We start from the raw sequence: 16,804 nt of genomic DNA on the forward strand, positions 1-16,804 counted from the left end.
TAGCATCATGGTAGATTTTATAGGATTATAATGAGAACAAGAAGGAACATAATTATAAGTCATTACCAAGTTTCTACTCATTAGCGTTTGAAAACGAACAGGCATGGTCCTATTCTGACACCCTGAAATGTGCAAAGAAACAGCAGGCTGACTGCCACCTGAATAACTGCATTTCTCCAGGGCCTTTTACACCAGGCCTTATAGTGCGTGTGTTATTAAAGCCGCCTGTCATCCCCTGCCTAAATGCTCTACCTTTTAAAAATTGTGGATGAATGGCTGGAGATGTCACTCAGGGGAGAACATGTGCTTAGCACACACGAGGCCCTAGGTTCAATCCTCACTAACCCCCAAAAATTATAAATTAAAAATTAGCTCTGTTACTAATGGAATTGCTTCATTTTAAAAACTACATTGAAATTTCATTGAATTCAGTTCCAGAATTCTCTAGTTGTCTTCAAAGTTTTCTTTGGCTGGAAGGAAGACCTGTTGCTCACCCTGCATAGGGGTGGGGTGCAAGTCCCTTGACCCCCAGGCCAGTTATCTGTTGAAAAAAGAGAAGGGAGAAACTCTGACAAAAGGAAATATGTAAGTATTCAAAAGTATTGCCGTAAGGGGTGGGGAAGGGGGATAAGAAAGTGTAGTAGAGGGGGTGAATATGTTCAAAGTTTAATATGGAAATATCTTAATGAAATCCCCCACACTGTACAATTAATGTACGCTAATAAAATGTGAAAAAATTAAGAAATGCAACTAAAAAGCATTGTTAGGATTTGTAATAATGTATTTAGTCATCTCCAACTCCTGTTTTATCTCCTATCATAAGAATGAATTCCTGGGCTGGCTGATGGCTCAAGTTGTAGAGCACCTGCCTAGCAAGCGTGAGGCCCTGGGTTCAAACCCCAGTGACTCCAAAAAAAAAAATTCCCTGAGGACTGGAGGCGTGGCTCAAGCGGTAGAGCCCATGCCAACAAGTGCAGAAGCCTAAGTTCAAACCCCAGCAGTGCCAAAAAATCAATTACTTGATTAGGCATATACTCACATATACTCACATAGAGTGTAAGTATAGTCCAACTAGCAACTACTTACAAGTAATGTGACTTTAAAACTAAATTTATTTCTATCATCTTCCCATTTGCAAAGGAAAAGGTTTCTATGGTTCTATAGTTCTTTTCTATTTTCTCTTTTCTTCTCTTTTCAAGACCTAGGCTGGCTTTAAACTTGTGATCCTTCTGCCTCAGCCTCCCGACTGCTGAGATTACAGGCACGTACCACCACACCTGGTATTTCTACATTTCTTTTTGGCTCAAAAGGTTTATGATTTTTATCAGTGTTTGTTCTGTTGCAAAAAGTTGTTCGAAATCTGAAAACATTTTCTATGATATCCAAGCAATCAGGTGAGCTTATAAAAATACTTCAAACACTGATTTTCATTTTCTTTCTCTCTTTTTTCTTTTCTTTTTTTTTTTTTTTTTTGCAGTGTGGGGGATTGAACCCAGAGCTTTGGGCATGCTAGGCAAGCATTCTACCCGAGCTATATTCCCAGCCAAACACTGATTTTCCAAGCTCATTATACTAATGTGAAGAATTTCAACAAATATTACTAAAGCACAAAGCTATTAAAAAATACTGTACAAAGTACATTAGACACACCGTGGACTTCACAAAACCTCTAGTCTAGAAAATCTTCATAGCATCATAAACTTCACATGCTGAATAGAATTAGATTTTAGAAGCATGAAAACGCACTAATCACTCAGCAGAAGGTCCTCCACCCCACCTCACCTTGAAAATTCCACCAGCTTCCGGTTGCCTCAGAAGAGCCTCGGCATCCAACCCGTCCCGGGCACAGGTCACATACATTTCAGAGTAGTCCTTCCCTCCGAAGCAGCATGAAGTTGTTTTATCCACAGGTAACTTCACGGTTTGGAGCCGTTTTCCTGAATCACCCAATACTGAAGTTACTCGAAGTTCAGTTCTGACAATTTTCAACCTGTGCAATGTTTCTAGACTCTGGCTTAATCGAGAGGTTGCAAGGAGACGATGGATGGAGGTCAGAATTCTCCACATGTTCAACTTCTCTTCCCTGCCAGTTTTTTCTTCCCTGACAGTTTTGAGAACAGATTTCCCGCCACAGGAAAAGCTCTGATTAGAAATTCTGGGCTGTATCTTTGGCCTTTATTTCCAATTGAGACCACTGAACGCCTCGCTGACTTTCTTAGCAATGAGTGTCCTCGGTGTGTAGCCTATGGCATGGGTTTTCTAGGCTTGGCAGGGGTTTTCACTTTGCTGTGGGCCTACCTGTCTCAGGGTCTAACCGAATCACTCTTCCTCCATTGTAACAGGCCACCCAAAGCTTTCCCTCAGCATCAATACACATTCCGTCTGGGATTTGTTCATCCTTCTCCAGCTTGTAAACACTTCTGCGGTTGGCTGTGGTTAAAAACAAAACCCAAAACACAACGAGACAGCACGCCACTCAATAATACTGACACTCAGACAGAAAGCTCGCAAGCCAATTATAAATACTGATCACTTCTGCCCGCCCAGCGTCTGGCATTTGAACAAAGCACTTTTGCCGCATGATTTGAGATGGACTCCCCTTTTGTTTTGGTACAGACATACGGGTCTCAGCTTTCAGAGGAGGAGAAAAAGCTCTTTTTGTGTGGTACTGCAGAGGGAACCTAGCACCTTATGCCTGTGAGGCAAGTGCTCTGCCCCTGAGCCCCACAAAACAGAGTTGTTAATAAAGTGCCACTAGGGAGCTCTTTGAGGCTGACCTGAACTGAGGCTCTGCAGGCCCCTCTCAGCCACTCTTCAGTACAAAAATACCTACTTTGATTAAGCCCAAGCCCAAGATCTACTGGCAGCTTTTTTTTTTGGTGGGATTGGGGGCTGAACTCAGGGCTTCGCACTTGCAAAGCATGTGCTCTGTCACTTGAGCCACACCTCCAGTCCATTTTGCGCTGGTTAATTTTTTTGGAGATGGGATCTTGTGAACTATTTGCCTGGGCTGTCCTGGAACCACAATCCTGATTGCAGCCTCCCAAGGAGCTACTGGCACTTGGTATCTACAGGCAACTTAGTGACACCATGTGAACAGTGTATGCACAAAACCTGGGAAGACATATGGGTTTTCTTTCTGCTTGACTAAATGCTGCAAAGTCAAGACCAAATAGTGGAAGAGCTTGCTTCTGCAAGAAGGGGCATTCTAAAACTCATGGGGAGGTTAATGGGGATCACAGTAAACAGAAAACTTCAAAAGTTGAAGGAGGGCTGAGGTTGTAACTCAGTGGTAGAGGGCATGCTTAGCATGTGTGAGGTCCTGGGTTGCAAAAAAACAATCAGAGGAACAAAATTCAGGTCACTACAGTAATCAGATTGAGGTACAATGAAAAAAATGTTAAAACCACGTGCAAGGAAAATGGGTAAGAAGAACCATATAAAAAGAGCAGTACATATTTCAAAGCAAAACATCTGTACCAGAATATTTTACCTCTGATTAAATCTACATGGAGAGTCTTGTGATTTTTTTCCAAGTCATTTTATGATTGGTTTTGCTCTCTTGGTCTGGTACCCTTCGTCAAACTATTTCCAGGACTCCCTTCTAAATTCTTTTAAATAATTCCTTCCCTCCCAGTTTCCAACTTCGGCTCATTTACAGCACATCGATGGAACTGAGCCAGCCTGTAAGTACTCTTTCTACTTTTGCATTTTCAGAGGTTGTTCATTTGCCTCTGAGTACTTGCCTCTGGTTAATAAAATATAAATAAGAAACAGAAGCCAAAACTCTACTAATTCCTTTGTCACATTTGGTTGTATATTATTTGCCTTTAGCATCTTCCTGTGGAATAGGACCCCTTTTCCAATGAGGCTTTTTTCTGGTGATGGTGGCAGGAAAGAGGATTAAGGGTTTCCCCATATTAGGCCAGTATAGCCATTTATACATTTGGGCAGGGGGTGCTGTGGGTGGAACCCAGGGCCTCACACATGCTGGGCAAGCACTATATGACCGAGCCACACCTCCAGCCCTAATGACCATATTTTAATTGTGTTGAGGGTCATGGTCTTGCTGACACCTTGGTCGTCTGTGTAATCATCATTATACTGGAATAGCAGTATCGGAAAGCTCTCTCTGACAAATAAGGGCCTCTTTACATGGGTTGAGGTACCTCACTAGTCACAAATATATGAAAACCATATCAGCAGGACTGAGAAAAATAAAGAAAAGGTACATACAGATCTGTCCCGTCTGCAGGTTGTAGTCAAAGGCATCCACGGAGTAAGACAGGCTGTCAATGTAATAGAAGATTTTGTGGTCTAGGGACCAATCCAAGCCATTGGAGATATCCACCTGGTCAAAGTACTTCTTTACACGGTGGTCAGGAAAGAGGGAGTACAGGGAGCCTTGGCGTCGCTCAAGAACTGCTGGTGCTGTTTCCTCTGCCATGGTGCCTACAACACCCAAAGAGCACCAGCTCAGCCCCATGGCATCCGGCCCCACACACCCCCACCCTTTCTCACTAGGAATCCTTTGCAGGGTTCAAGGAAACTATTATGCACTCTCACCCTGAGCCTTCTCTTCTAAAAAAGATAACTTCCTTCTTTAAAATGCAAATTACACCTACACTGTGAGGTTCTGGCTCCCAGCAAGAGGCGGGTAAAATGTACCAACCTAACTTTCTCCTACTGAGCACAGCTCTAAAGCCTGAACGAAATGCATGTACAGCTATTTGAAGGCTCACAGAATGGGGAGGGTTGTCTCTTTCTCTCAGTTTCGGTTCCTAGAGGCCCTGTTGCTGTCTCCTCTCTCTGCTCTTGCTACCCCTGCGCGGAGGTGCCTGGGGACCTGTGTGTGAGAGCAGCTCATGCTCTCTGAGCTTTAGGACTTTTCTGTTCTTGGGCCAAATCTTGGATCTCTCTACATCACAATGGCCACTTCCAGACTTCAAGCTGTATTGAGTTCAGGCTCAGAGCTATTGGAGAAGAACACAGAGAAGCCACTACTATTTTGGTGGCACTTCCAGTTCTGCTGTTCTGTTCTGAGCTGCCTGCTCATACTTACTTTTCAAAGCCCTCAAATAATTATAAACAGTCTTGAAACAAAACTCAAAAGAGAAAATAGCAGTAAAGAAGTAAAAGATTAACCGAATAAAAAATTTAGAACTCACTGGATCAACTCGATAGCAGATATCAACGGACAAAAGAGTCAGTGTACCGGATGTTCAATTAATTGAAATTATGCAATCAAGGAACAGCAGAGAGAAAAAAGATCAGAAGGCAAAGGCTCAGAGCCTCAGGGATCCAGGGGACAACCACAAAAGGGGAATGCATCCTTGGATTCCTAAAGGGGACGAAAGAGTGCAGGGACCAAAAATTTTGACGATTACATGGCTCAAAATTCTCCAAGCTTGGTGAAAAGCATAAAACTTTTCAGCAGATTCGAGAAGCTGATTGACTCCAAAGCAGGAGAAACCCATGTGCAGACACACTGTAATCAAATCGCTGAAAATGAAAGTCAAATCAAAATGCTTGAAAGAAACCTCGTACATTACATGTGGGGGACATTCAGGGACAAAGTTCATTTGGTACAGAGTTCGTGAAGGTCCACCTTCATAGCTGACTGGGGATAGAAGACAGCCAGGTGCCTTACAGGCAGTCAGCATTCCAGACACAGGACTGCACCAATTAAGAGAATAATTTATTTCAAACAGTTCAAATATGTGGTAGTTTAAAGTTATCTATTTATTTGGTTGAGCAAGTAATTGGTAAAGTTTGTCATTCTTTAGGAAAGGAAAATATAAAACGGACAACTATACAGCCACCTGTGGTGTGGCAGAAACTGCTTTTCCACCAGGAGTACTAAAGTAAACAAGGGAGTCTTTATTTAGCAGGTCTGACATAAAAAATAACATTGGCTGGTGTAGTGGCTCAAGTGGTAGAGCGCTTGCCTAGCAAGCACAAGGCCCTGAGGTCAAATCCCAGTACTGCCAAAAAAAATTTTTAAAAAAGGTAACACTGTCTTTTTTTAATCTTCCTGCTTGCCAACCCCATAGTTTGTCATTAGTTTGTTGCCTTTTAAAATAATTAATTAGCTGGAGGTGTGGCTCAAGCAGCAGAGTGTCTGCCTAGCAAGTATTAAGCCCTGAGTTCAAACCCCAGTACTGCCAAAAAGGAAAAACAAGTAAAATAAATAATTAATTAATTACTATTTCCTTGGGCTGGCTTTCACTGCAATCCTTCTGATCTCTGCCTCCTGAGTAGCTAGGATTTATAGGTCTGAGCCACCAGCGCCTGGCAGTTTGCTGTCTTTTAACCATGTGGGTGGGTCTTAGTGTAGATAACCTCAAATGGTATGTATTTCCACAGCAGCAACTATCTTGAATTCTTGTGACTTAGAGAAGGATTCTATAATTGCTAACATTAATTCCAAGAAAGAATTATATACTACCTTAAGAAGTAAACACATCACAAAAAAGTTCTGATATAGAATAAAATTGAAAAATTCAGTAAGATAAAATTGAGAGAAAAAAAGCTGTAGACCAACTGAAAAAATAATTTGTGTCAATAAGCTGACTTGTGGGGATAGTGATCATTGTTTTGTATTTCAAAAATATTTGATCTTAAACAAACAAAAATGTCTTTTTTTTCAAAAACAGAGAACAGGAAGATAAAACAGGTCCTGTCTGGGGGTTGGTACAAGTGGGAGGGGGGATATAAGGAAAGGGTGTAGGAAGGTGAATATGGTAGAAATGCTATGTAGTCATGTATCAAAATGGAAAAATGAGACCTGTTGAAACTGTTCCAGGAATGGGGGAGGGGCAGATAAAGGAGAATGATGGGGGGTGGGTGAATTCAACTGTGATACATTGTAAGAACTTTTGTAAATGTCACAATGTACCCCCAGCACAACGATAATATGATAATAAAAAATAAAAAGTATTGAGTTTAGAAAGTCAGTCGTATGATGCTTTTCCCAAGTACTTTTTAAATAACTGATAATCTATACTTTAATAAAAATTTCCTTGGTGTTAAAAAAAAAAAGAAAACAGGCGATTCACTAAGCATGCATAGCAATCTTAAATGTGAACAAAATACATGAGGCAACAGCTGTTGAAACGGAAAGAAGAAATAGAAAAATTCAGAATTTTAGTTGGAGACTGTCGACATCTTTCTCTCCATCATGGATACAAGTAGACGGAAAATCGGCATAGATACAGAACTGAACACTCAACAATTGAGTCTAATGGATTTTTATAGAACATTCCATCCAGCAAGAAAATACACATTCTTCTCAAGTGCATATGGAATATAATTCGGTCACTGAAGTCATTCACTTAGATGGCCTTGAGTGCGATCTCAGGGCACAGAGCTGGTTGTGTCTGTATTCTGACTAACGTGGAAAGTTCATCTACATGTCACTCCATGCAAAAGAAGAGCAAGTTAGAGGAGGAAGATGGACTACAAACGGAAAGCCCAGAGAGTGAGACAGGGTAGAGCCTCCCTCGCAGGGGAGAAGGACGATCACTCCATCACTTGGTAGTTTCCTGCTACAGGACAGATGTTTCATGAATATTCTTCCCATTAGCTGCCTCACAGAAGGAGATGGGAGAACACGTGAAAGGGTTCCTCTCTGTTGAGAGAGAATTAGCCAGAGTCCTGGGCTGTGCCTCACTAAGTACTAGTGAGCTCAGACAGCTCGGAAGGATGCGTGCAGGGCTACCTCGAGGCTACAACCACCCAGAAACTCCTTTATACCAGCAGATGGCTCCTCCCTTTTCTGGGCTGTGGACATCTCTGAGCACCTGCTGAGAGCTATGATCTCTCTAGAAAAGGGTTCTCAGGGACTTCTAGTAGATCTATACTACTAAAAGGTCCACCCATGATAACGCCTACAATTTTTTTTGGTGGTACTGGGGTTTGAACTCAGTGCTCTGTGCTTGCTAGGCAGGTGCTCTACTGCTTGAGCCACTCCGCCAGCCCTGACATCTGTAATTTTAAGGAGCCTACTAATGGTCCTGACACTCTAGTTAAAAACTAAAGCCTCAGAAGAAATGTTTATTTTTGTTTCACAAAGTGCCACAGAACTGTAAACTTCTAGCCATAAGGGAGAGAGAAAAATCAATTTCATCAGGAGGTAAACTATCCAATCATAATTCTTTTTATTTATTTATTAATTTTTTTGGTGGCACTGGGGTTTGAACTCAGGGCCTCACACTTGCAGGCAGACACTCTTACTGCTTGAGCCATTTCACCAGCCCATGATTCTGTTTTTTAAAGATAGAGTTTTGTTGTATAGCTCATGCTGGTCTGAAACCCCAAGCTGACCTTGAACTCACTATCCTCCTGCTTCAGCCTCCCCAGTGCTGGGATTAGAGACATGCAGCACCAATGTTCATAACTCTTTATCTTGAAGAAATTACTGGCAGAAGGACTTCCAAGTCCTTTCTCCTTCCCTACCCCTTTTGGTGGCACTGGGATTTGAACTCAAGGCCTCAGGATTGCTAGGCAGGTGCTCTACCATTTCAGCCAATTCGCCAGCCCTCCAGTGGATTCTTATCCACTGTCCCGGATGTTATCTGCGGTTGTGTAGTAAAGTCCAGGAAGATGGGAAACAATCTACAGCCAGCTGCTCAGATTTCACCTGGTGACAGTGAATGGAGCCAGAAAGGCATGGCCAACAACGTGAGGGGTCAGTTTGGGGAGGAAGAAATAACAGGGATGGAGAATTAACTTTGGCTAACTTACAGGGTTGTTATGATGGGAGGGAGGTGAGAAATTCGTGTGAAACGCATTACCTAATGGTAATTATCGTTCAAATTCTTTTTGCATTTTTGGTGCTGGGGATCAAACCCAGGGCCTCACATATGCTAGACAAGTGCTCTAACACTGAGCTATATCCCAGCCTTAGTTCAAATTCTTTTAAAGCTGTACACAGCCAGGCTTGCTAGCTCACATCTGTAATCCAAGCACTCAACAGGCAGAGGTAGGGGGATTGTGAGTTCAAGGCCAGTCTGGGCTACGTAGCAAAACCCTATCTCAAACAAAACAAAACAAAGCAAAACAACCCTCTCCTCAAAAATACAGTCACTGTGCAGTAGATAAATCTGACAGGAACTTAACCGGGTGGCTGTAATTAACATCAGCTATGAAGGGCAAGTGGACATCGTGTACCTCCAGATAGGCTACTCCGGGAAGGACAGAACATCACCTACACAGTATTTCAGCCAAGAGTGTATAACTCCAAGCTAATCACAAGGAAGCATCAGACAATTACAAAATGAAGAATGTTCTATTATAAAGGAGGGGGGTTGGGAGAGAATGTGTCCTTTAATAAATGGCAATGTCATAAAAAACAAAGAAAGGCTACGGAAATGTTCCAGATTAAGATGATTTAAAAACAAGGCAAGTAAATGCAACACGTGATCCTAGACCGGATCCTTTATGGGAGGGGAAAATTCTATAAAGAACATGACTTTGGTCAACTGACATAACTGGGACATGTAAGAAGCATCATTTTCCTTGGGACACTCACACTGAAGTACTTTGGGGGTAAAGCCACATTATATGTATGTATCCCCAATGATTCTGGGGACACAATTTATATATATATATATATATATATATATATATATAAAATATTACCACAAGGGGAGTAAAATGTTGCCAACAGGTGACTCTAGGTAAGGGGTATGGAGAAGTTGGTTGTGTTAGTCTTACTTTCCTTTCTGTAAATTTGAAATTATTTCCAGTTTATGGTAGAGAGCTTGCTTAGCATGCATGAGGCCCTGGGTTCAACCCCCAGCACCACAAAAAAGAAACAACAAATCCTTTGTATTTAAGACTCATTTAAACCACAAAAACACTATACAGATTTCAGTCTCTGCAAGAGGCAGAAACTGAAAGGAGTATTCACAGGATTTTCTTTTTAGTGATCCAAGTTACTCAGGCAATAAGAGGGCTGGGAGTGTGGCTCAGTGGTACAGCACTTGTCTAGCACGAGTAAGGCCCTGGGTTCCATCCCCAACACCACACCACCCTCCCACCCCACGCACCCACGCACGCACACAAAGAACCCAAGACCCCCTTTTGAATGACACTTTGACCACTACAGCTGTGAGAACTTTCCAGGTCATACTGTACCTCCAAAAGTCAGCAAAGGGGCTAAAGAGAGATCATACCAGCGAAGTATCTGCCAGCGGGGTCCACCTTCCCGTCATTGAATCGGTTGTTTTTCTTGTCTTTATCCACAGTGGCCAGGACAACTACTGATTGATCTTCCCAGTTCAAAGCACAGAACTTTGTTCCAATGGTGGCGACATAGCCTCCTGACTTGCGAAGGGCCACAGAGCTGACTGGGGCATCTGGAGAGGCAAAAGGAACAGTTAGAAGGCAGCAAGCTGGGCTGCTGGTGTGGCTCAAGTGCGAGGGCGCCCATCTACCAAGTGCAAGGCCTGAGCTCAGAAGGGTGCGTGCATAGTGGACCGTGTTTGCGAGCGTGAACTCTCTGTGCTGCTCTGGGCAGCGAAGTTACAAAGACAAGTATGACCCCACTCCTCTCAGGCTCGTGAGAGAAGCTGACTACAGCAGCTGGGGCTGGGGTGATGCAGCGCCTACCTAGCATGTGCAAGGCTCTGGGTTCCACCCCCAGCACCGCAAAACCCTAACCCAAGCCCCAAACACCTCGCAGCAGCCACAATACACAGGGGCAGGCACCGCACACTGTTCAGGGGATGGGTTTCTAATTCAGGGCCACCAGGACAGTCAGGACAGAGCAAGTGATGCTCAGTTTGTCTCACCTCTAGGACATTCACTCAAACTGTGATTTTTGTCACATCTCTCTCTTCTTCCAATACAATATATACATTTTTGTGATGCTGGGGATGGAACCCAGCAACTAACGGCCTCTGGCATGCCCATAGAGGTCACAGTCACTTTGCTTCTAGCGGCAGTCATAATTCTACACGAATTAAAAAGCTGTTCCCAAGTGTGGAGCCCTGGGTTCAAACTCTACTCCCACTTCAAAAAAAACCTGTTCTCAGGCTGGGGATGTAGCTTAGTGACATATGCAAGGCCCTGGGTTCAATCCCAAGCACCAAAAAAAGTTTTGATGTTTCTAATTGAATTCATGGGATGAAATACCAGGAATCCCTGGAATTTCTTCTGAGGAACACAGTGAAAACAAGAACTTGCTTGTCTACTGATAATCACATTAGCCTGTCGCCTTTGGGCCATAGAAGGTGATAAACTCCTTCTCTGGAAAGCACAGAACCCTGAGGGGAATCACATGGAAATGTACATGAAATTCCATCAGGAACCCTACAGTCAGCAAAGACAGCCCTGGGAGATGCCTTTGAAGTCTAAAGCTCTTCTCATCACATTCAAAGAAGGGGTGCACCTAGTTTGCATGTTTTTTTTTTTTGAAAATTAAGCTCTTGGCCTGATCCAAAGTGGAAGGCCTTTGCTGAGCCACTAACCAGGCCTTCAAGTTTCAATGGTGAAACTTTTCCTGACGGGTGTTCAGGAAAGCTAGACACTGTAGCATCTAGATAGCAAAAGAGAAATGGGGCACTGGGGACACCGCTCAGTGGTAGAGCGCTTGTCTAGCATGCAGGGGGCCCTGGGTTCCACCCCAGCACTGCAAAACAACAACACTTCGTCCTTACCCAAGATCACTCGCTGCACTGCCTTACTGAGCGAGTCCCACCGGCAAACCTTCTTGGCGGGAATGTCTACGAAGACTAGAGAGTTGGATGCTTCCTCCCACACTGGAGACTCTCCACAGCGACACTTCTCGGGCAAAACACACTCAATCTTAATGGAAGACATTGTCACTGGGAGACCTACTGAGGACAACAGAAATCAACTGAAACGCAATTGCACGCAGCAAATTCAGCCCAACACCTGCTGTAAAACCCTGCTAAAATTCCCAATTTTATGGCACTGCGCAGATTTTGCAGTTTTGACAAATTGAAGGTTTATGCCAACCCTGGGTCAAGCAAATCTATCTGAACCATTTTTCCAACAGTTCAGGCAATCTTTGTCATTTTTTAAGCAAGAGTGTTTTAAGCTGGTGGAGTGGCTGAAGTGGTAGAGTGCCTGCCTAGCAGGCATGAGGACCTGAGTTCAAATCCCACTACTACTAAAAAAAGAGTGTTTTAAATTTAAGGTATGTATATTGTGTTAGGTGTATAATATGACTAAATGCTTAATAGATTACTGCATAATGCAAATTAACTTCTATATGCACTAGAGAGAAAAAAAAAAACCTATATGCCTGGCCTTATTTCGAAATTTGCTTTTACCACGGTGGTCTGGAACTGAACCTGTAATCTCCTTGAGGTGAGCCTGTTTGTCCAGAACTGGAAAGCCTGCTTATACTCTCTCAAAGTCAGAGCAAGGGCCAAATGTGACAGGAGAAGACATTTAGAAGGAGGAAGGCTGGTAGGAGATAACCCGAGCTAGCATCAGTCAACTTACCAGTGAGGTTTTTTCAAGCTATCTTTAAAAAAGAAGAAAGTGACGCTCTGACATCCACTGGCTCTAGTGACACTCAGACAGCCGGTTGTTCAGACAGTGCAAGGCCTCTCTTTAAAGCCAGCACCCTGGCCCCAAGGGGGGTCAGGGGGCGGGCAGCTCCCTTATTAGTGGCCCCTCTGGTGTGTCTGCAGGTCACTGTCTACTGCTGTCCTCCCTTGTCATCTGTTGATATCGATCGCCTTGGAGGCCAAGGTCTTCCTGATCTTCATGTTTACAACTATGTTGACCAGAGATAATACAATGAATTAAAACTAACTTCCAGTGGCTGGGGGTGTGTCTTGGTGGCAGAATTCTTGCCTAGGCCCTGGGTTCCATCCCCAGCACTGTCCCCCAAGTCAATTAACATCCACTTTCAAATGCAGACAGTGGAACGGGTAGAGAAAAAGGACATTTTACCTGTTCTCTTTTTCTTTGGTGCTGGGACTTTTTTTTCTTTGGCCCAGGAACTTGAGAGCGCCCTGCTACCCAGCTACACTCCACCTCACCGGTGGAGCACCAGCAGCCCCTCAGCTATGGCTTGCTTCCTACCGAGGCACGGTGCCAAGTTTGGCAAGGAGTCTTGAATTCTCAAGGAAGGAACATTCTATGCTGGGACTTTAGGCCGGAGATTGTGACCAGTGAACTTGGAGAAGAAAAGGACAAATTATTAGAAAAGAAAAAAAATGATCAGATAAGAATTTTGGGCAACTTTCAAGAGCTTCCCTTTGTCCCCAACTCTGCCCTTGTATGTGGGTTTGCAGTGTTGGTAGGAATTTTCTGCACCTTCCAGCGTCTCTCCGCTTTGAACTAACTGGTCTCACACATGGGTGGATATATGAATAGAAGGGAGGGGTGGGAAGGAAAATGAGCTTCGATTTAATCTTGCCTTCAATAAACTACCTTTCTTTTTTGGAATGTTTTTTGCTTGTTTGTAATACTGGGGAGGGGGTTTGAACTCAGAGCCTTGTGCTTGCTGGGCATGCGCTCCACCATTGAGTCACGCCCCCAGCAAACATTTTTTCGTTTTTGGATACACAGGCCTCAAACCTGTTTCAAATACTGACCTGCCAGCATTCCAGCATCTGGAATGTTCATTGGTTGTTAAAAATTGGCTCAGACTCCAAAGGCCTTTATGCTATCAATCTTAGATAAGACCCAAGATCAGACACATGGCTTTTGCAATAGTGGCTTTTAACCCCATACTCTGTCTCTGTCGTGCAAGCCCTGGGCTGCCAAATGTCCTATTGCGCCCGGGCTCTTGGCTCTTGGCTGGGAGTGGAGGTGGGGGCAGGGACCAATGTGAGGCCCCCGCCCCCGCTGCACTTGGGGTACCTGTGGCAGAGAGGGATCTTCGCACAGTCTGGTAGCTCCGCTGTGGACCGGGGTACAGAGACAACGATGGCGATGGCGAGCCACTGGGAAGCTGAAGGCTGAGCCCGCCTTGTCCCTGGTGCGGGCTTGGGCTGCGGGCGCCTGGGTGGGCAGTCTGTTTCCTTCCGGCCGCCCCTGGTTGAGAGACTGGGCCGAGCGCGTGTCGCTCCACTGTCGCCTGGGCCTTTCTTCTCCGCAGAGGGGGCGGGGAGGCCGGCCTGGGCACTCGCCAGGCGGGTGACTTCTCAGGCGGCTCGAAGTTCAGGCAGGGGACGGGGAGGGGAAACTCCGCCTGCAATCCAGCGGCTAGTCAGGCGGATGGCCGCAGGCGTGGGAACCGGCGGGGACCGGCCGGCCACCCAGCTTGCTGCCTACCCCTGGTCCCCCGCAGCGGGGATCACCTCGGAAAGCCTCTCCAGACGGGGCGGCGGGGGGAAGTGGGGGAGGCTTGGGGCAGAGTGAACCTAAGCTTTGGAGTTTGGACGGATATCTAAAGTTTATCTCTTACTTAAATAAACAAAAAAAGTTCTTAAAATGCCTAACAGATTGGGACTGGGCTCTGGTTAAATACAAACAGGTTAAAGCGGAAAGAACAAAGCGGTTAAACAAATCCTCCCTCTCTCTGGTTGGGAAGACCCTGCTGGCTGCAGGCCAATTCTTACAAAACGTTTTTGGAGGGGAAGAGAAACGGCTTTTATCTGATCTGTTTTTAAAATCACGTGGAATTATTGATCCTAAAGCAGCACCCGGTTTCTTAAATTCCCATTGAGAGCCTAAATGGATTCCTGGTGTGGCCTCCTGACCAGCCATTATTTTTGGAAATGACCTGTAAATTTAAGAGACTATTTAACTTAATTTTTTTTTCTTGCTGTGCTACAGATTGAACCCAGGGCCTTGTGCATGCTGGCCGGGGAAGGGGCAGAGGGAGGAGAAGAAAGGTAAGAGTAAACAGAGGTAAACAGAATGATCTCTGCCCTAGGGGATGCAGGCAGGGATTAACTGCCCAAGGAAGTAAGGGGACCTTCTGGGGTGAATCACTAAGAATATTCAAGATGCAGTTACAGGCCTGAGTTGCACTGGTGTATATACTGTCAGAAATTATCCAGTGAACTGAATGTGATGGTATATGCCTGTAATCCCAGCTACTCAGAAGGCTGAGGCAAGATTCAGGATAGAAAAAAATCCAGTGGTACACTTGAGATTTGTACATTTTATTGTACACATTGAATCCAAGGTCTTCATTGCCTCATTATTTGTCCCTCTCAATCTAGGACCCAATTCCTTGCCATCTGGACTACCCCAAAATCCCTTAGTAAACTCAAAATGCCATTAATCTGGCATGCTAATCTTTTAATTCACTAAGGAGGAAGGGCTAGAAACCAACATCAAAAGCACAAAATATCTGGGGGCAGGAAGGAAAATACCTGGGGGCAGAGCAAATTCAGCTCAAAGGTTTTTTTTTTTTTTTCTGGTGGTGCCAGGGTAGAACCCAAGGCCTCCAGCATGCTAGGCAATTGCTCTAGCATTGAGCCACACCCCCCAGCCCTCAGCTCACAGTTCAAGGACAGTGACTTAGAAACACCAGCACTAACAGCCTCCAGTATTTCCCTTCCCCTGGGAGGTACTTGAGGCACTTACTCTCCATTCACAGATGGGAAAACACAAGTCCACCAAGTTGAAGAGACTTTCAGAGCCACACCAGCTGGAGCAAAATCTAGCAAATATCCCAAACCACCCATGGAAACAAAAGAACTTGAAGGACATGGGTGTGGCTCAAGTGGTAGAGCACAGGCCTATCTGAGTTCAAACCCCAGTACTGCCAAAAAAAAGAACTGGAAGAACCCCGCTTGGGTGAAGCCGGAGTGGGATTGCGATCCCCACATATTGGGGATCTCTAGACTTCTGCTAGGCTTTCTAAGAAATCTGTCTCTTCCTGTTCCATGTCGTCCTCAAGTGGTAAGAGCACCTTCCTAGCAAGTGTGAGGCCCCAAGTTCAAATTCCAGTGCCACCAAAAAAGTAGTATTGCCTCCTCAATGCTGATGACTCCTTCCCTGTCCTGTATTTTAGCTCAGATCTCTCCCAAAGCTAGGAGACCATTGGTCAACCTCTGTCAGCGGCCCCAATGAGCTGTCCCAAATCGATCATCTGTCCTCTACACACTTCCTGCTTTATTTTGGTGAATTCGGCCATGGTGCCACCAACGAACTATCCAAGAAGTCAGAACAGCTCATCTCACTTTTCTTGTCCCCTAAATGAACTCAAGTTCACCAGAATATAGAAGTCACCAAATTACAGAAGTGTCCCTTTCATGTCCTCTGACACTGTTGACATGCTCTCCCTCCCCATTTCTCTCTCTGGAGGCCCTATGTCACCCTTTTGGATCTGCTGCCAAAAATGACCCTCTAGACTGGGAGTCCTGCAGGGCACAGGGGGTGTCTTGCTCACCTTCAGCTTTGGAAGTCCCACCACAGGGCTGACGTGTACAGGTGGTATGTACGTATCTGTTTCCCCACCCTCAGGGAGCAACAACTGTATTTAGAAAAAGCTTTGGTTTTACAGAAAAGTTGTAAAAATAATACAAAGAATCTATGATCACCCTTTACCTGGATCACCTGAATTCCTCAAATGCTAACAGTTTCCCACATTTGCTCTATTCTCTCTCTCTCTCTGTCTCTCTCTGTTTCTGTGTCTTTCTCTCTCTGTCCCTCCCTCCCTCCTCCATCCTGGGGCTCAAGTGATCCTCCCACCTCAGTCTCTCAAATGCTAGACTATACATGTGTGCCATAGCGCCTGGCTAGCCTTCACTTTTTTTTTTTAAACATTCTTTTCTTTTTTGGCATTACTGGGGTTTGAACCCAGGGCTCACCCTTGGCAGGCAGGCCCTGTACCACTTGAGCCACGCCTACTGCCCTTAGC

General features: G+C 44.8%; 1 protein-coding gene and 1 long non-coding RNA gene across 6 annotated transcripts in view; one reads left to right on the plus strand and one right to left on the minus strand.

The window, feature by feature from the left end:
• On the minus strand, positions 1 to 14,058 carry Rgn (regucalcin). Of its 4 annotated transcripts, none has more exons than XM_020162506.2 (7): positions 13,849 to 14,058; positions 11,664 to 11,840; positions 10,179 to 10,361; positions 4,237 to 4,452; positions 2,299 to 2,430; positions 1,783 to 1,937; positions 1 to 541 (listed from the first exon to the last, which is right to left on the minus strand). In XM_020162506.2, the coding sequence occupies exons 2-7, from the start codon at positions 11,824 to 11,826 to the stop codon at positions 491 to 493; spliced, it is 900 nt and encodes a 299-aa protein (XP_020018095.2). In that variant the 5' UTR covers positions 11,827 to 11,840; positions 13,849 to 14,058; the 3' UTR covers positions 1 to 490. The 4 variants fall into 4 exon arrangements, with proteins under 4 accessions (XP_020018095.2, XP_073919696.1, XP_073919695.1 ...); XM_074063595.1 differs by lacking the exon at positions 13,849 to 14,058 and adding an exon at positions 12,934 to 12,957; XM_074063594.1 differs by lacking the exon at positions 13,849 to 14,058 and adding an exon at positions 12,478 to 12,651.
• A 708-nt stretch (positions 14,059 to 14,766) lies between these two features.
• Positions 14,767 to 16,804, plus strand: part of LOC141419832 (uncharacterized) — a 68,174-nt gene continuing 66,136 nt past the window's right edge. Inside the window, exon 1 of one of the 2 annotated variants that reach the window (XR_012444549.1) lies at positions 14,767 to 14,825. This is a non-coding gene — a long non-coding RNA (uncharacterized lncRNA). The remainder of the gene's footprint in view (positions 14,826 to 16,804) is intronic. The other variant, XR_012444548.1, reaches the window with a different exon arrangement.

The sequence above is a fragment of the Castor canadensis genome, chromosome X, assembly GCF_047511655.1.
Source record: "Castor canadensis chromosome X, mCasCan1.hap1v2, whole genome shotgun sequence".
NCBI lineage: Eukaryota > Metazoa > Chordata > Mammalia > Rodentia > Castoridae > Castor > Castor canadensis.